This window comes from Drosophila takahashii, chromosome 2L (assembly GCF_030179915.1).
Source record: "Drosophila takahashii strain IR98-3 E-12201 chromosome 2L, DtakHiC1v2, whole genome shotgun sequence".
NCBI classification, from domain to species: domain Eukaryota; kingdom Metazoa; phylum Arthropoda; class Insecta; order Diptera; family Drosophilidae; genus Drosophila; species Drosophila takahashii.
In genome coordinates this window covers 26,872,738-26,896,962 of record NC_091678.1, presented here as the reverse complement: position 1 = coordinate 26,896,962, position 24,225 = coordinate 26,872,738, and the positions used below count along the sequence as shown (strand labels likewise).

The following is a 24,225-nucleotide window of genomic DNA, read 5'->3' as shown; positions in this document are numbered from 1 at the left end:
AAACGCTTAACAGTGGACCAACCTCGGATTTTTCCCATACAAAAAAGGGGGCCAAAAATTAATTTGTCTGGGGCTCCACTCATAGAGGTTGTGCCAACATGCACGGTAAATGGGCAGATTGGGGATCCTCCTAAGAACGTTTTGTGAAAATTTCATGAAAATTAAACCCACAGTTTTCGAGAAAATTGATTTACAGTGTGCGGGTTAAATGGTCAAATTTTGAAATTGGCCGCTTCCCGCTGACTGCGCCAGCGAGACACCTTACAGCCATGACATCAACCATGTAAATATCCATACATTTTCTATGCAAACTTTAAGTAATTAATACAGCTCTCACAGAGGTTGTGCCAACTTGCACGGTATATCAGCAGAAGGGGCATCATTATAAGTAATTTCTGCCTTAATTTCAGCGAAATCAAACCCACAGATTTCGAGAAATTCAAGTCATTTCAATTATGGTTTTTTTCCACGCGGTCACACTGAGACAGCGTGCGGAGCCATGACATAAACCACCAATCTATGCAAACTTTAAATAATTAATACAGCTCTTACAGAGGTTGTGCCAACTTGCACGGTATATCAGTAGAGGGGGCATCATTATAAGTCATTTCTTTCTTAATTTCAGCGAAATCAAACCCACAGATTTCGAGAAATTCAAGTCATTTCAATTATGGTTTTTTTCCACGCGGTCACACTGACACAGCGTGCGGAGCCATGACATAAACCACCAATCTATGCAAACTTTAAATAATTAATACAGCTCTTACAGAGGTTGTGCCAACTTGCACGGTATATCAGTAGAGGGGGCATCATTATAAGTCATTTCTTTCTTAATTTCAGCGAAATCAAACCCACAGATTTCGAGAAATTCAAGTCATTTCAATTATGGTTTTTTTCCACGCGGTCACACTGACACAGCGTGCGGAGCCATGACATAAACCACCAATCTATGCAAACTTTAAATAATTAATACAGCTCTTACAGAGGTTGTGCCAACTTGCACGGTATATCAGTAGAGGGGGCATCATTATAAGTCATTTCTTTCTTAATTTCAGCGAAATCAAACCCACAGATTTCGAGAAATTCAAGTCATTTCAATTATGGTTTTTTTCCACGCGGTCACACTGACACAGCGTGCGGAGCCATGACATAAACCACCAATCTATGCAAACTTTAAATAATTAATACAGCTCTTACAGAGGTTGTGCCAACTTGCACGGTATATCAGTAGAGGGGGCATCATTATAAGTCATTTCTTTCTTAATTTCAGCGAAATCAAACCCACAGATTTCGAGAAACTCAAGTCATTTCAATTATGGTTTTTTTCCACGCGGTCACACTGACACAGCCATGACATAAACCACCAATCTATGCAAACTTTAAATAATTAATACAGCTCTCACAGAGGTTGTGCCAACTTGCACGGTATATCAGTAGAGGGGGCATCATTATAAGTCATTTCTTTTTTAATTTCAGCGAAATCAAACCCACAGATTTCGAGAAATTCAAGTAATTAAAACTAGGGTTTTCACACTATCCAGCCAGCGAGACAGCGTGCGGAGCCATGACATAAACCAAAATCTAGGTATTTATATCGATATATCGGCAAGTACGACCTACAACACTTAATTTAACCAACCTGGCACCTTTTTGGCGCCTAATAAACTTATTAAAAAGGCGTTTTGCGGTGTTCACCGTACCTCCGCCAAATATGATCGGATTTCCATTTTGTTTTTACATTTCGCTTAAGAATCTTGCAAAGCCAAAAATGGTTTTCAAGTCAATTGTTTTTAATAGTTTTACTTTTTCGCAAAGACAATACTTTTGTTGGCGTTGTTATTTCTCCTAGTTTCTGGTGTTATTGTCCGCGCATCTGCGCACCCTTTGTCCTGGTAGCGACATCCGACCTCCTAGTAGCGATAGTAGTTGGGCTTAAAAGGACCCGCCTTGTTTAGCCCTATGTATCGAAGGTGGGCAGGTGCAGGCTGGCCACATACTCGTCCATCTTCTTGGGCAGCAAGTAGACGTGCGACTTGTAGCGACCGGGCGGTGCATTAAAAAGCTCAATCAGGGCCAGCGTCTGGGTGGCCGAGGTGATGGAGACGGCGAACGAGGGAATGCTGGAGCAGCTTAAGTTGACCAGCCTTCCTTGATTGATTTCTTTGACCCAGTTTGCCACATCCCTCTGCGCCTTTGATATGTCCTCTTTCTCTTGCACGTTGCGCTCCCAACGCTCAACGTTCTCTGCAAGTCAATTAATAAATTCATGGTTCGTGGAATACTTTCTCAAGAACTTACTTTTCATGTCCTTCTGTTTCTCGAAGTCCAGCTGCGAGTTTATGGAATATATCTGCTGCTCGAAATCGGCCCGATCCGCGCTCGCTCCTGCTGCATAAACAAATAAGTTTGTTCTTATATCACATTCGCAATGGTTATTATAATTTGATTGCCAGGTAAAGCGTACCACTTCCAAGCTCCAGATCTTTACGTGTCTGGTGTAGGCTTTTCGGTCGCCGGTTATCAGGACGTAAAGGGGAGTTGCTCAACCCGCGATCGGAGACCTTAAGAAGGGGGTCCTCGTCATTAGAGTCTAGCAAAGCATTATCTGGTTTCTGGTCGCCATGGGTGATACCTAAAATTAGAAGTATAAGTATATAAGTATAAGTAGAATTACAGGAATCCCTACATCAATAATATTTATTTGAAAATTATAAAATATTTTACTGTGATTGAATTTAGAAAAGGTGCAATGGCACATTTGGAAAATGTATAGTTTCGACTCACCTCGAAGATTGTTGATTAAAGTCGCCGCGACGCATATACTCCAGCACCGTGTAGATGGATTCCCGTTTGTCATGAAAATGAATATAAGATTTATAAGTTTTGATTGTGTATGATTGCATTAGAGAAATTATACAGTGAGCTATTCTGATAATTTTTCTAAATTGATTAATTTGAACTCTTCACACGTTTCCTCACCACCACTGAGGTAGTGTGATTGGCGCACTTTTTTTTACGTGGTGTCCCTCGGAGGCATAGTCCACGAGCTCTTAAAGCTATTTTAAATGCTCTGGAGCGAATGAACTGGTGGTATCGATGGTAATGTCAAGTCAACACCAAGCTAATGAAACTTTTCTTAACCGCATCAAATGTGTATAGCAATACAACACAAAAATGGAGGAAAAGATGTCTCAACGAAGTCAAAGGTGGAAATGATCATACTCAGATTCACAACGAAGTCATTCGACGCTCAACCACATTGCAAACAAGAAAGAAAGCTAGCTTCGGCCAGCCGAAGCTTATATACCCTTGCAGATCGTTCCTATTAACTTACAAATAGCAAAAATTTTAAATTTCGTATTATTTTAATATTATGTTTTCTATCCTTCCCTATTGCAGCTATATGATATAGTCGTCCGATTTGGATAAAATGAAAATTGAAATTCGGAAATATTTAAAAAGAGTCATGTTCTAAAGTAGAAAAGAATACAATAAAAACCAAAAAAGCTAAAATTTATTTCTGTGTAACTTTTCCATTAATTTTCCGATCGTTTCTATGGCAGCTATATTATATAGTCGTCCGAATTTTTAAATATTTTATTCGAAATTCTGAAATATTTAAGAAATAATATTTCCAAGAGTAGAAGGTTTTATTTCAAAAAACACCGAAGCTAGAATTTTTTTAACGTTTCCTTCCTATGGGAGCTATAAGATATAATTATCCGATCCGGTTGGTTCCGACTTATATACTACCTGCAATAGAAAGAAGACTTTTGGGAAAGTTTCATCGCGATAGCTTCAAAACTGAGAGACTAGTTTGCGTAGAAACGGACGGACAGACGGACGGACAGACGGACATGGCTAGATCGACTCGTCTAGTGATGCTGATCAAGAATATATATACTTTATGGGGTCGGAAACGTCTCCTTCACTGCGTTGCAAACTTCTGACTGAAATCATAATACCCTCTGCAAGGGTATAAAAAGCTTTTCAGACGAATAAAAGATAGGGTAAAGATCGTGGCGAGCACGATTGCGTGCTCAGCATCTTCAGACTACATCCTCTTGTATTGCTTTGCAAATAAAACACGTAAGACACTTAGTTGAGTTTTTATAAAAATTAACAGTGCATCGCTTGCAAATATTTCGACCACATTTGGCACACAAAATGTGGTCATCAAACGCAGTCGACTTACAGCAATGCAGACAAGCATTAGCTAAAGAGTCCCCGAATCCTAACAATTTTTCAAAAATTTGTTTTCGAAACGCATAATTTGACTGTAAATTAGTCATTGGCAAATTATTCATGTAACATTTTGCAAATTGCAAAACAAAAATTCCACAGCTAAATGAATCTGTTTGAATGTCGTGTTCTAACGAAACATTACTAAAACTTTTATTACTAATACGTTCTAATAAAATTTTGTAATATTTTATAAACTTAGAAGCAGTTGGGGTTTTCCCAAAAGGATCCATGAACATAAACTGCTGCTTCAAAATATCAACAAACAAGACACAGAAATGACTTTTGTAGCAGTGAGGAATAATCAAATGGGAGCCTCCGTCATTATAGGCTGATTTAACTAGCTCCTCATTTTGAAATCCATAATCATCAAGTTGACATGGAATGTTTGTTATACTTATATCATCGTTACAATACACTAAAGCAGTTAAAGCGGCGTCTAAGATAAAGTTAGACAGCCACTTTTCCTTCTGCAGTGTTAATACGTCTTTTAATTCAAAATGATATACAAAACTAGAGCTATTTAAACCATGTACAGACTCGAACAAAGTCTTACACGTTAGCACATAGCAACATTTATCTTTGGTTGAAAAATTATGATTATTAAAGACTTTAGTAATAACCTTTTTAAAGTTATCTTCCATCTTAAAACGACTATTTTCGAATGCGTAGGGATGATCCAATTGAATCGTTTCATTCAACTCGTTAAGCCGACAGGTTTCCAAGTGCTCTTCCCGAACCGTATTAAGTTTGGAAAAATCACTTTTAAATAATCCAATCTTAAGTTTCTTAATACCTTTTTTCTGCCAACTTTCTTTCACTGTTGACAGTTTTTTTTTCGACATTTCTTTAAGAACTGTCCTCTTTAAGGTCGTTTTTTTCGGCCTTGCCTTAATAACCTTACCATGACAAAGAGGAGAACAAGAAAATTCTGGATTGGCCAGATTAATTTGCCGAACTACAGAATTTGAAAGGTTATCCATTTTTCGGATGAACCTTCCTAACTTTAACCCTTGCTTTGATTTGATGACACTGTGCTTCAATGTCTTAAAAAAAGATTCAATTGGACCGTTGCTGGGCCTTTTATTGTTAGGATCAATAAAAATGCCCATTAAATTTGTCCAAAATGGAGCAAACACCATATATTTTCCCAAAATAACATCTGCCATTTCAGGATGATGGTATACGTTTGCTTTGCCCATTTTTGGTTGCTCTGATATCTTTTCTGTAATATCTAGCATAATAGACGTGAATCTTTTTTTAAATTCACTGTGTCCTGCAATGGTATGCAACGAATCTCCTCGCCTTTTCAGAACTGGCTCAGCAGACGCTTCATGCTGGCTCAAATCAAAACTAGAAAAGCTATCACCTGATAAATAGGAAATCGCATCGATTATTAACAAAAGGAGATAAAAGAATGAGTATTACATTGCAAAACCACTCCTCTAACTCCTTAATTGTAATAATATTATATGCCAGACCAAGAGCATTTCTAACAAAATCTCGTAGCTCAATATTTGCCAATCCAACGGTTCTGTCGATATCAGCACACATTATTTTGGCGTAGTGACTAGTGCAAAATTGAACGCATACACTAGGAAAAATGTCACTTTCGCCATATAAAAAGCGAAAGCACATAGTATTGTATGCAACAATGTCTAAATCGTTAAACTCATTCAAAATAGCCTGAATAATAGCCATACTTACATCTGTTATGATACGTTTACATATTGGCAGCTTTAACTTATGAACTTTGCAATACCTATTCAGCTCGCTCAAAAAGCGAACAATGTCGTAGGTAAAGTGGTTCGACAAAATGGCATGTGCCACTGGATATACCATTTTATATTCTGGAATATGTGCAACCAATGAGTACAGGAGAATTCTTTTCTCCACAAATTTCATTCGTTGCACAATACATCCAGTTGCATCTAAATGCAATGTATCCTTCTGTAGATTGTTTAGCAAAAAACGTATATGTTCTTTGTTCCACAAATATACTTCCAGTTTCGTCGATAACAACTGAATAAAGTGCGAAAAATTCTTACATTTCATATCAAAGGCGTCTTTAAAGGGATCTTTATCAAAATCCTCTTTTGCGTTTTCCTCTGATTTGAAATTTCGGTAGTATGACAAATTCGTATTAACCATTTGATCATTCCCAATAAGGGCCCTGTCTGTGTTGGCCAAATTTATCAATTTATTTCTGAATTCAAATGCAGTGCTGCCTTTAATTTCTTTTTTGATAAGAAATCTACCTACAGCCCTGCACTGGGTAGCTTTTTTAAAGTTTATGGAATGCTTGTATTCGATTCTATTCGAAAAAATGTTTACACTTCCATTAAAAGATCCCTGAAACTTGTAAAAATTGCAAGCGGGATCTTGACAATATGCATAAGCACAAAACGATTCTTTATTCAATCGCAAACTTTTAAAATAAATTGAACAGGCATTATTAACAGAGAAAAAATATTCTCTAATCACGTGCTCAATGCACTTTTTTTCTGAAAATTTTGTGCCGCATTTCAACACTATTTCCAGGAAATTCGGAATTTGTATTTCAGCTATTAAAATTTTACACGGCTGTGGTAAGCGAATATGATTTGGGTCCAAATTCACCATTTCCACATCAACATTTAAACTTGTATTGGCATACCTACAAGTTTTTCGAAGACATTTCAGTGTAGCTTCGATATGACTTTCGTCAAACGGAATGGGAATCGAATCAGAACTTAAAGAAACATTAGGATCAATATTCAATTGGACTCCGTCTTTCTCGCCTTTACCACTAGGAAAATCATGTTCAGAAAGTTGATTTTCTGGTTTTTCTAAATTATTTTCAAATAAAAAAGTCTTTTTATTTAAATTTGACTTTTCTATAACTCTTTTGTAATTTAACAAAATTCGTTTCTTCCATTTTTTTGGAGCAAATTTTTGTTTAAAATAGCCACTATTGGCAGCACAACAGTTTTTACGTAAAGAGGTGAAAATTACTTCGAACTCGTTTTCTGACAAACGACCTGACGTCCCTATTAGTCCTTCCTCCAAAGCGGCTTCTATAGCCTTCGTCACTCCTAACGTTTTATTTCTGAAAACAAATAAACAAATAACGAATGAGAACAAAAAAGAAAAAAATAATTCGTGAAATTTGTTTATTTCTAATTTAAGAATGAATATTTTGTATTGTAATTGTGAAAAAAGTCAAGTTTTAAATTCTTGCCAATCGGATGACTGTCTATTGGCGAAATTAAAGCTTTTTGCGTTTATTTGTTTTTGGACAAAGTCGTAAGTGTCAGAAACTAAGTTATCTCAAGGGCTATAATGTTAAAAATTTTAAAATATCATTATATAGGTGTTTAAGAAAGTGGAAGAAATAGTAATGAAGAACACACTTTTAACCTTAAAACTATTCTACTTAGACATATAAAGCTAGGACAGGGAAATTAGAATTTTAAACTACATTTAAAAAAAATTGAGATTTAAAATTGTGTATTTTTAGCTATTACCGGGTTTCTTAAGAAGCCATGGAACAAAAGTTTTTATCTTTAGCTCCTTTACACAGCAAAAGTTTGAACATGACCCTTTAACCACGAATTGAAAACAGACAACAGAGGTTCAGAAGTTTTTGTTTTTAACAGAACCTGCTAATTTGGTTTTTCGAATAACTTTTGTATTATTTCTTTACAAAAGAAGTGTCATTCGACGCTGATTTCAATGTTATAAAATATTTTCAGATTTTTAAGAGCATGCTCAAGGACTTAAAACGAAGAACACAAAAAAAGTCGACATAACTTTTTAATGATTTGATAAATTTCTACACAATAAGCCCAAGAATATGTGTGGTTAATCCCAACTTTCTGCATTTGTAGTTTTCGAGATCTTTGCGTTCATACATACTGACAATCGGACAGACGGACATGGCTAGATCGACTCGGCTAGTGATCCTGATTAATAATACATCAACTTTATGGAGTCGGAAACGCTTCCTTCTACCTGTTACATACCTTTTCACGAATACAATATACCCTATTATTTAACGAGTAACGGCTATAATTAACGAGAGCGGAAAGTATGCACTTGCTTATTTCCCAAATTAAAATGTGTATATAGAATAATATAAATAGAATATATAAATAGGAAGAGTACGACCTGCTGGATGCGCGGAGCACCGACTTTAGGAAAGGGTATGTCAAGCTGCTGTCGGAGCAGAGCGATGGCTGGAGTAGCCCAAGGAGATCCGGGATCTAGGCTGAAATCCAAAAACCATCTCGGCTTTTGAAACCGATTCCTTGAGCTCCTTGGGACCCAAAAGTTCACCAGCAAGGCAAATCAGCTGCCCGCGCGGGAAAAAGCAACTGGGTTCCGAGAAAGATGGAGCAAATCGGTGCTTAACGGGACCCAAGAACGCTGCCTTTGTAGTCGACTTTTTATCAGCGCAAGCGGCCATCGGAGAATTCGGGTCCACCAGCCAAAAGGTTTGGCTCTGTGCTGCACAACAACTTCCAGTAGATGACGGGATATCGCAATAAAGTCCTGCTAAAGTGGTATAATCGCACAAAGTTCCTGACCACCGTAGTTGCTGCCAAACGCAATTCCATGCAGGCGGGCACGACATCATCAAAAAGATTGGCAGCGCCTTGGCCAACCGGGAAGTTCAGGTGCAGTAGTCGCAGACACCGAAGAGCAATCGAGCGGATCAGCAGGATCCGCGATTAAAGTACATCTACGACAAACAACCAAATTGCAAAGTCCACTTACACTTTCTGCGTAAATTTTCCACTGAAATCCTTTTGCGCTATAATTAAAGACACTATTAAAAGACATTCATTTAAAAATAATTCAATACGATTACTTACACATGATGTATTTGTTTCCAGTTGTTTTTAGTTGTTTTTAGTTAGTTAGCTTAGTTTTTAGTTGTAGCTTCGCTTACTTCTCTTCTTCTGTCTTCTTCGAAAGTAACGGGGATAGCGGCTTTCTGCAGTATGGCAACTCCACAACCGCTCCAAAAAAATTATTACATTTTTCCAAAATTAGTAAACTGTTAGTTTCTACCAAACTACAGGATCGATTTGAATGAATTAAACATTAAAATGATCAGGAGGGCAAGTCCAATTATGGGATGCATACATATTAATTGAAAATTCTCTATAAAAATATATTTATTTTCGATATTAGGCGCCAAAAAGGTGCCAGGTTGGTTAAATTAAGTGTTGTAGGTCGTACTTGCCGATATATCGATATAAATACCTAGATTTTGGTTTATGTCATGGCTCCGCACGCTGTCTCGCTGGCTGGATAGTGTGAAAACCCTAGTTTTAATTACTTGAATTTCTCGAAATCTGTGGGTTTGATTTCGCTGAAATTAAAAAAGAAATGACTTATAATGATGCCCCCTCTACTGATATACCGTGCAAGTTGGCACAACCTCTGTGAGAGCTGTATTAATTATTTAAAGTTTGCATAGATTGGTGGTTTATGTCATGGCTGTGTCAGTGTGACCGCGTGGAAAAAAACCATAATTGAAATGACTTGAGTTTCTCGAAATCTGTGGGTTTGATTTCGCTGAAATTAAGAAAGAAATGACTTATAATGATGCCCCCTCTACTGATATACCGTGCAAGTTGGCACAACCTCTGTAAGAGCTGTATTAATTATTTAAAGTTTGCATAGATTGGTGGTTTATGTCATGGCTCCGCACGCTGTGTCAGTGTGACCGCGTGGAAAAAAACCATAATTGAAATGACTTGAATTTCTCGAAATCTGTGGGTTTGATTTCGCTGAAATTAAGGCAGAAATTACTTATAATGATGCCCCTTCTGCTGATATACCGTGCAAGTTGGCACAACCTCTGTGAGAGCTGTATTAATTACTTAAAGTTTGCATAGAAAATGTATGGATATTTACATGGTTGATGTCATGGCTGTACGGTGTCTCGCTGGCGCAGTCAGCGGGAAGCGGCCAATTTCAAAATTTGACCATTTAACCCGCACACTGTAAATCAATTTTCTCGAAAACTGTGGGTTTAATTTTCATGAAATTTTCAAAAAATGTTCTTAGGAGGATCCCCAATCTGCCCATTTACCGTGCATGTTGGCACAACCTCTATGAGTGGAGCCCCAGACAAATTAATTTTTGGCCCCCTTTTTTGTATGGGGAAAATCCGAGGTTGGTCCACTGTTAGGCGTTTTACTCAAAATCTGTGGGTTTGATTTTGATGAAACTTTCAGAAAAGAAGCTTGAATTAACGCCTAATAACCTGGTTTAGCGTGCATATTGGCACAACCTCTGTGAGGGGAGCAGTTAACCAAATGGTGGATACCTGATTTTTCAAATGCATTTTTGAAACACTTGCAGACCTCGGATTTGGCCCCAACCTATAAAGATCGATAGATATTTTAATTCTAAACAATTTTGCATCAAACATTTTTCAATTCGGCCCCCAAATAGCGAGAAAATTAAAAATTAAAAATGGCCCCAGTGTTCCAAATTCCACCGTTCCACTTTCGTTGCTAACTGGTCGACGCTATTTTGACGTACATCTTTTTCTCGATCTTTCGAAATTAAAGGTCCACGTAGAGCTGGCAAAACATCGATAGTGACTCTATCGATGTTTTCAAGGTTTTTTTCGGAAACCATCGATACTATAGCGATAGTATTAAACAAATTTGGTCATATAGAGGCTATTCCTTTCTTAGAAAGCTAAAATAATAAGGGCATTCTTTATAAATTAGTTTGCAATTTTAATAAATTTAGAATTATAGTTTTTGTGATATCTATTTTTCCATTTCGTTTTTCTTTTGTCAAACTTAATCAATTTAAAAGTAAATAAAAATAAAAAGAATATTCAAAAAACATAAAAACAAAGTAGCGGTCCAGCCGCTATAATTGAGATCAACCTTAAATTTAAACATTATAATCGGAAATCCACAAATTTTTCTTAAAGAAAATAAGTAAAAGCTTTTATATACTTGAACATCCTTACTGATTAAGGTGTTCCTGACGGGCACCGCTGTAGAACCTCAAATCACTTTCCACTGTCTAAAGAAAACCAAGGTTTAATGTATATATTATAATACAAATATTACAATTTTTCTCACCGTTTAGCTGTAGCGAAAACACAAAAAAAGTAGTGGTGTGTATATGACGGCGATAATATCGTGATAGTTTTCAAAACATCGATGGAGCAAGCTGGCTGCTAACCATCGATATTATCGATAGTGCCATCGATAGTTCCAGGTCCACGTAATCAGCTCAAGTCCAATTCATAACAGCTGTTAGATTTATTTTAAATTGTATTTTTTATCTCATCGTTATCTACTTTTCAAAATTATTAGTAATCTAAGAAAACGCTGCATAAAACCAGGGACCGTAAATAACAGTTATTTGTGATTTTTATTTTAAAAGGCCTACTGAGATTTGTACAAGTTTTAATCAACAATTTAACTGGTTTTTATGCACTTTATAGACATGAACAAATAACAGTTTATTTGCTTTCCAGATTTGTTGAAATGCATATACTTTGTGGACAAGAGTAAAAAGAACGTTATTTTTGACGTTGAAAACCAAATATCACAGTAGTCTTTTTAAAATAAAAATCACAAATAACTGTTATCTACGGTCTCTGCATAAAACCTAGTGATAATAAATCATTCTTAACATACCTAGGTCTAACAATAACGAAACACATTTTGGATTACTTAACTAAGCTATCCTATGTGTTAAGGAAATGTATTATATAGATATATGTATATAATATAGGTTACCTTTCTTAACGAGGTAAAAAAGGAAGTGCCGATCGGACCTTCAACACGCAAAAGATAACTATTGTAATAGGGTTTAAATAAATATATTTTCATTGACAAGGCCGTGACCAATTAGTTACTGTATCCGTTTTTTAGGTTTCCGGCTTTTAATAATTAATTTATTACATAAAATTGTTAATGGATGTCAAACTTGTATGTTTTTCTTATACCTTAAAAATATATAATAAGAATTTGTTCCTATCTAATTGTTTTTTGGGCGGGTCACTTTTCATCGCTTAATAACATAAAAACGCGCATTTTGATGACAAAAAGGGCAATTTAGCTCCAAATTTAAAAAGAAATCGTTAGAGCCTTTTTTGAGAAAATTGCAAAAAAGTGAGTCGATCTAGCCATGTCCGTCTATCTGTCTGTATGTGATCTCGGAATCTACACAAGCTAGAAAGTTGGGCTTAAATACTTAATCGATAGGTAATCCCCATAGTGTGACAAGGCTTTAAATATCGTATGTTTTGCACCTCTAGTTCTTCATACGCACATTTAGGTTTATTTTGATGTAATTAATTTAGGTTACCTTTCTGCGGTACATACATATGTATAATGGACGATGATATTTCGCTCCCCGCCGACACGTTGGCTATTCTTAACGAGTTTCTGTCGGAACGTACCAAACGCGAAGCTGAGGAGGAGAATCAAATTATCAACAAGACCGGCAAGGATGCGCAATTCGAGGAGGATTGGGCAAGAAAACCTTCATATCTGTACAACTACAACTTTCTTGACTTTTCCCTTTTGCAGCAACTGAGTCAGTTTTGGTACAGTACGGAAACTAAGCACACTTTACGGGATGTTGTGGGTAAGCTACTTGCGGAGCGAAAGGCAGACTCAGGTGCCTTTCACATAGCTTTACTCTCCTGTCCGTCGCTTTACAAGGATATAAGAAACATCCATGACAACGGTAAGCAGACGGGCTAAATTCCATTTCCCCATGATGTTCACCAGCTCTTTCAGTCCACATCTTTGAGTACGACCAGAGATTTGAGGCCTATGGCACGGACTTTGTGTTCTACGACTTTAACTGTGTAGGCAACAATCCGGACTACCTCAAAGAACACCACCGTCAGTATGACCTTATCCTGGCCGATCCGCCCTTCCTCTCTCAGGAGTGCATTGCCAAAACTTGTGAAATAATCAACAGACTGCAACGGCACCCATCGGAGTGCAAGCTAATCTTGTGCTCCGGCGAGGTAGTAGAGCCCTGGCTGAGTTCCCGCCTGCCCGTTTTTAAGTGCGGGTTCCGACCTGAACACGAACGCAACCTGGGCAACGAGTTCGTAAGCTACGCAAACTTCAATTTAGACGAATATATTGAAAATAAATAAACAATTGCATTGAGGGATAAATGCCGAGTTGTCTATTTCGCAGTTAGGTCGGCCTCCTTGCGCTGCTGGACCAGCTCGCGAAGACCGTCCTCTTGATCCTTGAGCGACTTCTGCAGGAACTCTTTCTTCTTTTCGAGCAGTTCTATCGCCTTGTCGCACTTATCCTGTTTGGCTTTGAGATCCTCACGCATGTTCTGCACATCGGTCAGCAGAAACATGCGGCCCACGGACTGGTAAACTCTGTAGTATAATAATTAAAAAAACCATCTGGGGACGATTTATCGCAGTTTACTTACCTTGTGTCTTCAGATAAGCTGCTCGTGCCCTTCTCTGTGAGCTGGTACTTGTGTTTGCCCGTCTTGACCATGTCGCACTTCATGTCGATCATGTTGATCTTCTTGGTAGTCTCCAGTTTGTTTATCTGCATCTCTGTGAATGCCTGTGGGCAGAATCAGCTATCAATCAGCAAGTTCTTTAGAAAGCACACGTTTCCAGTGGGCAACATCTTTTTCGCAATGCGGCCCACGCTCACCTTCTTTAACTCTATGTCCATTTGTGCCATTTTGTCTTATAACCGTTTCTTCACAGACAGATTAAGTTAAATCGATCGCTTTCGCTGCGAATTTTATAAAAATTGCAACACCTGCAAGGCAACTACTTTTTTATAATTTTGTAAATGATGGGACCTTGCTCCACACCCGGATTTCTCGATAGGTATCTAGGACTATCGATGACAACTTATAGCATGTTCAGACAAAAGACGCTGCTGCAACAACGACTAGCAGTAGGGATGTCAAAAATATATCAATATATCAATATTTTTTGCAAAAAAAATATATTTATATCGTGATATTTAATTAGCCAAATATCACAAAATCGATATTTTATTTTTCGATATTATTTTATATTTGCATTTCTTTCTCTCATCTGTGCACAAAAAAATTAAGCATGTTAAAATTTATTTCGGTGAAATTAATAAAAACAAACTAAGTGCAAACTTTTTTTGAAAACTATTAAAACAAGTGGGAATACATCAAAAATGTTATCCCACTTGAAAAACAAACACTTTTATGTGTGGAACTAATAAAATAAGAAATTTAATAAAACGTATTACAAAGGGGGTCAAAAGTATTTTCACAAATTTAAATGTGTACTCATATTTTAAACTTATAATATAAACTTTTGGCACCTATAGAAAGAGCACTTCAATTCCGTTAAAATGACACAAAAATGTTCTTAACCCATTAAGACCCCTTTGAAAAGTGAGCAAATTTTGTGAAAGTCGAATTTTCAACTTTTTTCCTGGGGCTTAAAACAAAAAAGTTTTGATGCAAAGTTGTTCCCCACTCAAAATTAATAATTACTGCAAAAAAAAAATTTCAAAATATTTTCCCTTGTATTTTTTATGATTTTTTGAATGGAGACATCTCAGTAAAATTTTCTATGAAAAGGAAGAAAAAGCGGCTTAAATAGCTATTTTCAAAAAATCATAAAAAATACAAGGAAAAATATTTTGAAAAATCTTTTTTTCTTTGCAGTTATTATTAGTTTTGATTGGGGAACCACTTTGCATCAAAACTTTTTTGTTTTAAGCCTCAGAAAAAAGTTAAAAATTTGACTTTCAAAAAAAATTGTCTAATTTGCTCACTTTTCAAAGGGTGCTTAATGGGTTAAGGAAATTTTTGTCATTTAAACGGAATTGAAGTGTTCTTTCCATAGGTGCCAAAATGTTTATATTATAAGTTCAAAATATGAGTACAGTTAACATTCAAATTTGTGAAAATACTTTTGACTAGGGTTGTATATTGTTTATACTTTTTTAGTGCTTTTACATTAATTTTACATTTATTTACGCAGCGAAAATTTTGAAATGCAACTGAAAAAAAAATATCAAAAGTATCTGATATTGATGTTTTTTTGGCGATATATTTTGTATCATATTGATATTTTTCTTAAAGAAAATATATCAGCGATACGATATTTTTAAAATATTTGACATCCCTAGTATTCATGTAAAAACGATATGGGTTTTGCATTACCTGTAATTTACATGGCCATTTCGATTTTACGGGAACATGCTTATTTTGATATGGTATTTGCGGTATCTTTAATTTAAGAAAATCTTTATTTATCTTTGTCTTTTTGGATATATTTTCAAGAGTGGTCAACCAATTTTGTTCCAAACATCTAAATCACTATGGACGGCAGTCCATGTAGTGACGAAGCGCACCAGGAGAGTGTGCGAAGGCGACTACTATATATACACGAAGAAATGAAAATCTACTGTGATGGTCCGATCATAATGAATGATACACCTATCAAAAGGTATTGCAAAAACTAACAGGATTGCATACCAAGACTTTAAAAAAATCAATTGGCTTGGGAGAGAGAGCGGTGAAAGTGAAAAAGTGAAAATTTCGAAATTTGGAGCTGTTGGGGCCGGTGGGGATAAATGCCCCCTCGCAATGTTTTAGTTGTATTCCTTTTTAAAATACCCGTCGAATGAGGGGTCATATGTCAAAACGACGAGAAAATATGAGAAAATATTAGAAAGTCTATTTAATGACGAGTGTAATAATTTTTCGTCACAAATGTTGATATCAGAACTTTTGTATGTTGAAGGTGCGATCGTCACTAGTTTTTTACCTCGTTAAGAGGTGTTTTTATTTGATATTGTCTCAGGCTGATTTTTACTTTTTTCCATACTTTATTCTTTACTAGCAATACCCGAAGCGACGTTATCCGCTACTATATGCAAAGCATTTATTGCTGATTTTTTCATATTTCCAAATTCAAATTAATATCCGAGTAAAATCCCGCCTAACCTTAGCTAAACAGTAAACCCACCTAAAGCGCACTTACATTCTATCCATATCCTTCTAGCTATAACATACCTTATATTACCTAATATTACCTCACCTTAACCCCACGTATTTTATTCTCACCCTTTGCATATTTTATTAGCACCCTAATGCTGTTTTCACTATTTCCTCATCTTAACCCACCCTAACACCAGTTTTTCCTCTTCTTAGCTAACCTAACTTTAGTCTCATCTGAAAAAAATGTTTCCTTACTATACCTACTAACTTTAACTTCACTTTTTCTTATTTAAACTTGTTTGTCACCTTGACCCAAACAAACCTTACCTTTCTTACCTTCACCTTTACATCACCTTTAAACCTTCTTTACATTACTTTTACCCTTATCTATCTAATACCTCCTTAATCGCAAACTTAACCCCGCACTAACCTCACATTATTCCCACCGTAACTCCACCGTTCTGGTAGCCTAAATATATAATTTTTGTTAGCTTTGCGAACGCAGAAAAAAAACTCTTACTATTTTTTTTACCGTTTTTTCGAACAGATCTAAAGCCCAAAAACCTTAAAAAAGAATATATTAAAAATGACACTTAAATACCTACCCTCGCCTTTAACACAATTTAAAACCAATTTTTTTAAAAAGTTTTGTAGGTACGTTTTAGCTGGTACAATTTCCAGATTATGAACGTTGTGCGAATACGACCTTTTTTTAAATTGGAATGTTATTTGTGCACGCATATATTTAATTTTACGTTTTTAAAGTACATATGGGCACTTCCATATTGTCGTTCGGGACGTTTGCACACCTTTAAAGTTGAAAAAAAATTGGAAAAAAATGGATTTTAACTTTAATAATGGTTTTGTTTTTACTCAAAAATTGTTTGCCGTCTTTTTGGTATGCAGTTTCAAACACATTCGCTCGGGACATTTTTTCCGACTGTTTTGTAAAGTGGATTTCTTTACCCCTATCCCTCAATTGCCGGATGTTTTTTCTTTTAACTTAATAGTTTAACATGTAAATGAAGCATTCAGTACAAAAAAATGTCACATACTAGCATTCCTAATGGATAAATTAACAACTGAAGACAGGTCCAAAAAATAACAAAAAAATTGCCTAAATCTGATTTTTGTGTATATTGGTAGCGTTTGTCATAAATGTAATCAAACTATACTCCAAATTTTTAGTTAAGCTCAAGATCAAACTATTTAGAAACTAATATCGGGGCAAAATCATGTGGAAATCTGTTTTATTTAAGTTTTAAGGTTTTTTGCTTGGTGGACCTTTTGGTGGAAGTGCCCATATGTTCGTATGAATGTGTGTATACGCATATCTCAATAGTTTTTCTAATTTCTTTACAGTTTTAGAGTAGAGCCCTGAATATTTTACGGAATACATACACATTTTGATTTAGAATTGCAACCATTAGGTGTTTTATCCTAATTTAATCATCACATACTTATGTACATGCCAATTTGTCGATGTGCTGTGTGTAATTACGTTTCTTACATTCAAATGTGAAAACCAATCAAAAATTGTTTAAAATAAAAACAAAAACTCCTTATGCATTTTTCGGGTTAGCTTCACACTATGACTAAGAATTGCATCTATTAAATTATTCGTTCTGGTGTCTAAGGGGCTGTCCATATATTACGTAATCACCTAGGGGGGGGGGGGGAAGGGGGTAATTTAAAGGATTATGTTTGATTACATGGGGAGGGGGGGGGGGGGTCTTGTACAATGATTACGTAATCATTTTATATGAACTTTTTTATTTAAAGAATTTATTTAAAAACTTTTTTCCTTTAATTATATCTACAAACTTAGATAGGATCCACAGATTAAAACAAAAAAAATTTTATTCTTGGGATTACGTAATCATTGGGGGGGGGTGGTGTTTATTGAATGATTACGTTTGATCACCAGGGGGAGGAGGGGGTCAAAAATCACCAAAAACGTGATTACGTAATATATGTACAGCCCCTAAATAGTAAAATTTTGATCAGGTGTTTCCAAACCAGAAAAAAAAAACATTTGCCGCCTCTCTTTTGCTTCTAATGACTCTCTCTCTGCTCTCTCGGTCTGCTTCTGCTCACGTTGCACTATGGGGCATTTGACCACCTTGGTTGGCCAAAACCCATTTTTTAAAAGTCGTTAAAACAAAAAATGTTGATTGTTGATGTATTAAATACTTTCCTTTGCCCATCTTTTTGAGAACTTTAGGATATAGTCTTCCGATTTGTACAAAACTTTTAATATTGTGTTTTAAAAACTGACATAATTGCTATTTTTAAAGTTATGTGCATTTATCTCTAAAAACAGCAAAGTAAATTTGAACGTTTCTTTGGCAGCTATATGATATAGTTGTCCGATCTGGATGATTTCTCATTCGGCCCGCCCTAGCAAACTATTCCAGCCTTTTTCCCTTTACAGGCATTTTCTATTGCAGCGTGCCGAATGAAAAAATATTAGAAAGTCTATTTAATGACGAGTGTAATAATTTTTCGTCACAAATGTTGATATCAGAACTTTTGTATGTTGAAGGTGCGATCGTCACTAGTTTTTTACCTCGTTAAGAGGTGTTTTTATTTGATATCAGAAGTTTTTGTTTGTTTACATCTGCTCTCATAGGAGCTAATATATACATTTAAATTTGAATTGGTCAATCATAATTTGTAAGCCATTGTATTTAAACGAATTAAGTTAAAAATGCGATGAAGTATATCAAAATACCTTTTAAACGAGTTATAGCACATGTCTGTACCTTTAGTAGTGTAGAACTTACAAACCAACGAAATTTAGCTATTTTTAGCTTTTTTCCCGCTAAAGTAGCGGCTTTTTCCAAAAGTCGTAGAACAAAAGATTCCTATATGGAACTCTTAAGTGCAAATTTACTGATTCCATGACCCTAAAATACAGTTCGTAAATCCTCACACAAAACTCAATACTCAGGGAGCGTTAATTGTTCGAGCTGGCAAAAGTGGCTATATTCGAATAAAAATAACGTGACTTTTTACAGTAATGTGTTGTATACCAAAATTTAAGGAATCTCAAGGGCTATACAGTTTAAGGTTTTAAAGAAAATCGTTAGAGCCGTTTTTGAGAAAAATAAAAAAAAGTTTTAAAAAATTGTCTTTTGTTCATATTTTTTTAAGTATTATTACTTTTCCCGCTATACTAGCGAGTTTTTCCAAAAGTGGTAAAACAAAAGTTTTGTATATCATTGTGATGAACATCATATCAAATTTTCAAAACTTAAAAAACATGTTTTGGACAAACTGACAAACTGACAAACAGAATTAAATTTTCATTTTGGGAAGACGAAGAAAATCTTATTTTGGCAATAACTTTTGAACGGAGCGTCGGATTTTGACAAATGACCCCTCATTCGACGGGTATTTTCAAAAGGAATACAATTAAAACATTGCGAGGGGGCATTTATCCCCACCGGCCCCAACAGCTCCAAATTTCGAAATTTTCACTCTTTTTTTTCGCTCTTTCCCCCAAGCCAATTGATTTTCTTAGAGACTTGGTATGCAATCCTGTTAGTTTTTGCAATACCTTTCGATAGGTGTATCATTCATTATGATCGGACCATCACAGTAGATTTTCATTTCTTCGTGTATATATACATAGTAGTCGTCTTCGCACTCTCCTGGTGCGCTTCGTCACTACATGGACTGCCGTCCATAGTGATGCGTAGGGACAAAAAATTTCGACTGGTAAAGTTTCAAGTCAATATCTTTTGAATTGACCGAGTTATTAATTTCGGCCAAGAAAAGTGGTCAAATGCCCCATAGTGCGTTGTTTTTGTGAGAGCTGTGTTCGAAATTCGTTCGTGAGCAAAAAATACAAAAAACAAAAACAACCCCCGCAATCTTACAAAAAAAATCATATAAAATCAACCATGGGTCCAAAAAAACAAAAAAAAATGCCTTTCTGATTGTATGGCATAGCTCCACACTTTAAACCAAGAACGGATCCGATCGCATAATCGTTGCGGAAAACAAAATTTAGTACCCCCAACCGGAAGTCGGTTGGGGCTCATCTTCTGGGCTTTCAAAGATTTTCACAAATAAAGCTTAAAATAAAAATTTCAACTTGTTTGGTAGAAAACTGTGGAAATGGTTGATGTTTTAGTCCCGCAATTTCGCATTTTTTAAGAGTCCTGGGAGTCCTTAGGAGCCGAATTTTAAAAAATCCTTTCTTAGTGCACACCTCCTCTAACACACGATTCAGACCCAATTTTTTTCAAAATTTTAGGTCTTATGGTTTGGCCTGGGGGAACATGACGCAAATCGACATCTACTCTTTTATAGTAATACTCGATACTCGATTAAAGTAAATTTCATGGTAGCCTGAACTTCCTGAGGGATTGGTCTTGTCTGCTTGTTGTTGGTGAGTTTGGACAAGTACTCTTACATTTCATTTTCCAACGCCTTTGCTGTCTGAACAACAATACTTTAAGAAAAAATTTTCCGAAATTCTTTCCATTAGATGGCCATGGATTGTTGCGGTTTTAACGTCATCCATGTTAACGGAGTTAATATCTTAAAAGTAACTTTTTTGTTTTTATTTGAAAATATTTGATGATGCAAAATGAACATTTGCCATAACTAAACATTCTTATTAAATTGACAACTAATTTTGAACGTTTTTTTAAAGTATACGTGTGAAAGAAGATGGATGCCGATGCATTGCTTTGATGCGAGTTGCTTTTAAAACCAATCAAAGTCGCTTCGCAAAAAAAAACAAGAGAACGCTATAGTCGAAAACTTTAACTATTATATACCCCTTACTCAGCTAAAGGGAGTGCGAGGGAGATGGAGATATGAAGTCATTAAAGCTACTGGCGCCATCTAGCTGATGTGGAAAATTTGGCTCATAACTTTTTAATGAATGTTCCTATTTAAAAAAATTATTTTTAAATACACCAAAAATCCACTTATACTTTTCCCAAATCTTTAAAGTTGCACTCAAAAATTTTATGAAAAACTTTTCTTAAATTTGGAAAAAAAAATTTTTTTTTAAGTAGTGGTGATATTTCTGTTTAGCTTTACAAAATGTTTCTTAAATAAATGGTGATCTCGCCAGTAAATTTAGAAAAAATGTACTTCAGCTACTTTCATCTAAAAAGTCGTCATAAAAAACACGGTAAATTTTAGCATATTTAAATAATTTTTCTGAATTTAAAATAGAATTTTTTCTTGAAAATAGAAAAGTAAAATTAGAATAACACCATTGATTTAAAAAAAACTGTTTTTTATCTCTTATGTTTCTTATACTTTCTTCGAATGGAAAAAGAAGAAGATGGTAATCCCGCGGCGAGAGTTTTGCTTGCGTTGCGCTGCATCTTAAACCCTTATGATCAGTTTTAGATGAGCATTCAAAGTATTAAGTTTACGTGCGATCCCTCAAAGATGCAATTTATAGGTAAGCAATGAAAATAAATTGAAATATAAATTTGGTAAATGTGTCAAAATGTATGGTAAACAAAAGTTTATACTATTTTAATAGATTTGGCTATTAATAATATTGCAGGCCGCAAATACCATCCTTCTCTAATATTAATTATACCCGTTACTCGTAGGGCATATTGAAGGAAGCGTTTCCGACCCTATAAAGTATATATATTCTTGATCATGGTCACTAGCCGAGTCGATATAGCCATGTCTGTCTGTCCGTCTGTATGAAAGCTGAGATCTCGAAAACTACAAATATCTGATAGTCTTGAGACCCGATTATACCGTTTTCTCTTTTGTTTTATTTAGTCTGCACTCTTTTGAATTCTGGTTTACTGCAGTTCATACAGCTTGCCATAACATATGAGCGTAAGCGATTAACCTTAATTTTGAAGCCGGAAGCCATGCAACTATTTCTGGGGTACTCGGTGGCGGGCTGAGGCTTGCATCACCTTTTCATTGACAAGAAGGCATGGAACGTTGGCAGAACAAGTTGGCTGTGGTAACGGGTGCCAGCGGAGGCATTGGAGCCGCATGTGCCCGGGCTATGATCGGCGCTGGACTACGGGTAGTGGGCCTGGCACGTCGGGAAGCCAAGCTGAAGGAGCTCAGAGAGGGTCTACCTCCTCATCTGCAGGGCAACTTTATTCCGCGACGATGTGATGTCTCTAAGGAAGAGCAAGTGCTCAGCTCCTTTGAGTGGATTGAACGAGAACTAGAGGGAGCCGACGTGCTGCTGAACAATGCTGGAATTACTCGTGAGACGGAACTGGTCACTCCGGGCAACACCCAGAAACTTGTCGAGGTCCTTGACACCAACGTGATGGGTGTGATCTGGTGCACCCGCGAGGCGTTTAAAAACATGAAGAAGAGGGGTGGCGAGGGGCATGTTCTCATTGTTAACAGTATTGCCGGGCACCAGGTGCTTAATTTCATCGACGTGCTGCCCTCATTTAATATCTATCCGGCCACCAAGTTCGCTATCACGGCCATTACCGAGACGTACCGGCAAGAGTTCCAGCTGCACAGTAACAAAATCCGTGTGACCGGCATTTCTCCTGGGGCTGTGAACACAAACATCTTCCCAGAGGAGATCCATTTCTACGTCAAGGACATGGCTAGGCTGGATCCAGCAAACGTTGCGGACGCTGTGATGTATGCTCTACGAACCCCACCAAATGTTCAGGTGGGCATAAGTCGTTTATGTATGTTTATTCCCGTTAATCGTACAGCAAATGGGAATATTGTTTTGGTTGAATAAGGAAGCGTTACCGATTTAAAAGAGTAAATATAATCTTGAACAGGATCATTTGTACAGTCGGACACGCCATATCCATACGAGCGACGATATCTCGAAAACTAGTGGATGCGATGCAAGTTTATTTCAAAACGTTGACATGCCTCTTCTACCGCTCAAATTTTCCATCAGTATAAATCAGGGTTCGTAAACATCACTCATTTTAAATATCCCTCAAAAGCAAGCCGTCTGTGATGAAAATAAATATATATCAATCACGATAAAAACAAATTGTCATCTTTGCTTATTCAAATACATATCGCTCACTGATCGATGATGCTGGATCAGCATCAATAGCCGAGTCCATCTAGCCATGTCCGTCTGTCCGTTTCTATGCGAACTAGTCCCTCAGTTTTAAAGCTATCGCGATGAAACTTTCCCAAAAGTCTTCTTTCTATTGCAGGTAGTACATATGTCGGAACGAGCCGGATCGGACCACTATATCTTACTGCAACGCAGTAAAGGACAAAAATGTTGATATTATTATATTTAAACAAAATGACATATTGTGAGGGATATTTTACGAATCCTGGTATAAATTATTAATGATTTTATTCATCAATATTATCTACTTGCCAAAAATCTTGCCAATCGCAATGTTATTTTAAAAATTTTAAGTAAACTGTCTGTTCAGTAATGTCACTGTGGTGGCTAGGTGGCGCTGTGTTTTAAAATACTAATATGTTAATTGTACCTTTATACTATTGTACCCTTTACTTTCAGGTTCACGATATTACTATCAAACCTATAGGCGAAATCTTTTGATCTCCAAAGTTTTTGCCACAATTCTGGAATTTCTTCCCCGATGCTAGGAAGCCGCATATTATATTATCTTGCAGTTAAAGTAAACACTTATTGAATTCAGCTGTTACCCTCTTAGACTTAAGTAATAAACAAGAAAAACGCTATGGTCGAGTGCCTCGACTATCACCTGACTATTACCGTTACTCAGCTAAACGAGGTGCGAGGGAGTGGAGATATGCACGCAGTAAAGCGACTGCTCGCACTGTTTGAATTTTATTATTTGCTCATAACTTTTTAATGCACTATAGGAAAAAAGTCAATTTTTTGGCATAAAATCAACTTATTTTACAAATTATTTTTAAAAATTAAGTATATTTTGTGAATTTACATACCCTAATTAGCCGAGAACAGTTATCTAAGATTTTTTACTAACAACACTATAGAGTTGATAAGCGAACAAAGTCAGCTGTTCGATTGACTTTGTTGTGTGCGTAAATTAGTGAAAAATCTTTGCA

At 36.2% G+C, this 24,225-nt stretch overlaps 4 protein-coding genes across 6 annotated transcripts; 2 read left to right on the top strand and 2 right to left on the bottom strand.

The window, feature by feature from the left end:
• Positions 1 to 1,827: 1,827 nt before the first annotated feature.
• On the bottom strand, positions 1,828 to 9,141 carry LOC138911957 (adenosylhomocysteinase-like). 3 transcript variants are annotated; one of them, XM_070211634.1, is made up of 6 exons: positions 9,099 to 9,141; positions 9,001 to 9,037; positions 2,785 to 2,822; positions 2,465 to 2,632; positions 2,299 to 2,385; positions 1,828 to 2,244 (listed from the first exon to the last, which is right to left on the bottom strand). In XM_070211634.1, exons 1-6 carry the CDS (start codon positions 9,100 to 9,102, stop codon positions 1,958 to 1,960), a joined length of 621 nt encoding a protein of 206 aa, XP_070067735.1. In that variant the 5' UTR covers positions 9,103 to 9,141; the 3' UTR covers positions 1,828 to 1,957. The 3 variants fall into 3 exon arrangements, with proteins under 3 accessions (XP_070067735.1, XP_070067734.1, XP_070067736.1); XM_070211633.1 differs by having other exon boundaries at positions 2,299 to 2,388; positions 9,099 to 9,119; XM_070211635.1 differs by lacking the exons at positions 9,001 to 9,037; positions 9,099 to 9,141 and having other exon boundaries at positions 2,299 to 2,388; positions 2,785 to 3,006.
• A 3,380-nt stretch (positions 9,142 to 12,521) lies between these two features.
• LOC108066459 (protein-lysine N-methyltransferase CG9154) lies at positions 12,522 to 13,408 on the top strand. Its single transcript, XM_017154986.3, has 3 exons — positions 12,522 to 12,746; positions 12,804 to 12,963; positions 13,017 to 13,408. The coding sequence occupies exons 1-3, from the start codon at positions 12,606 to 12,608 to the stop codon at positions 13,385 to 13,387; spliced, it is 672 nt and encodes a 223-aa protein (XP_017010475.1). The 5' UTR covers positions 12,522 to 12,605; the 3' UTR covers positions 13,388 to 13,408.
• Pfdn1 (prefoldin 1) lies at positions 13,355 to 14,079 on the bottom strand. Its single transcript, XM_017154987.3, has 3 exons — positions 13,920 to 14,079; positions 13,684 to 13,826; positions 13,355 to 13,627 (listed from the first exon to the last, which is right to left on the bottom strand). Exons 1-3 carry the CDS (start codon positions 13,947 to 13,949, stop codon positions 13,420 to 13,422), a joined length of 381 nt encoding a protein of 126 aa, XP_017010476.1. The 5' UTR covers positions 13,950 to 14,079; the 3' UTR covers positions 13,355 to 13,419.
• Positions 14,080 to 22,141: 8,062 nt separating this feature from the next.
• LOC108054331 (farnesol dehydrogenase) lies at positions 22,142 to 23,901 on the top strand. The gene is made up of 2 exons (XM_017137226.1): positions 22,142 to 22,855; positions 23,690 to 23,901. The coding sequence occupies exons 1-2, from the start codon at positions 22,142 to 22,144 to the stop codon at positions 23,729 to 23,731; spliced, it is 756 nt and encodes a 251-aa protein (XP_016992715.1). The 3' UTR covers positions 23,732 to 23,901.
• The last annotated feature ends 324 nt before the right edge of the window (positions 23,902 to 24,225 follow it).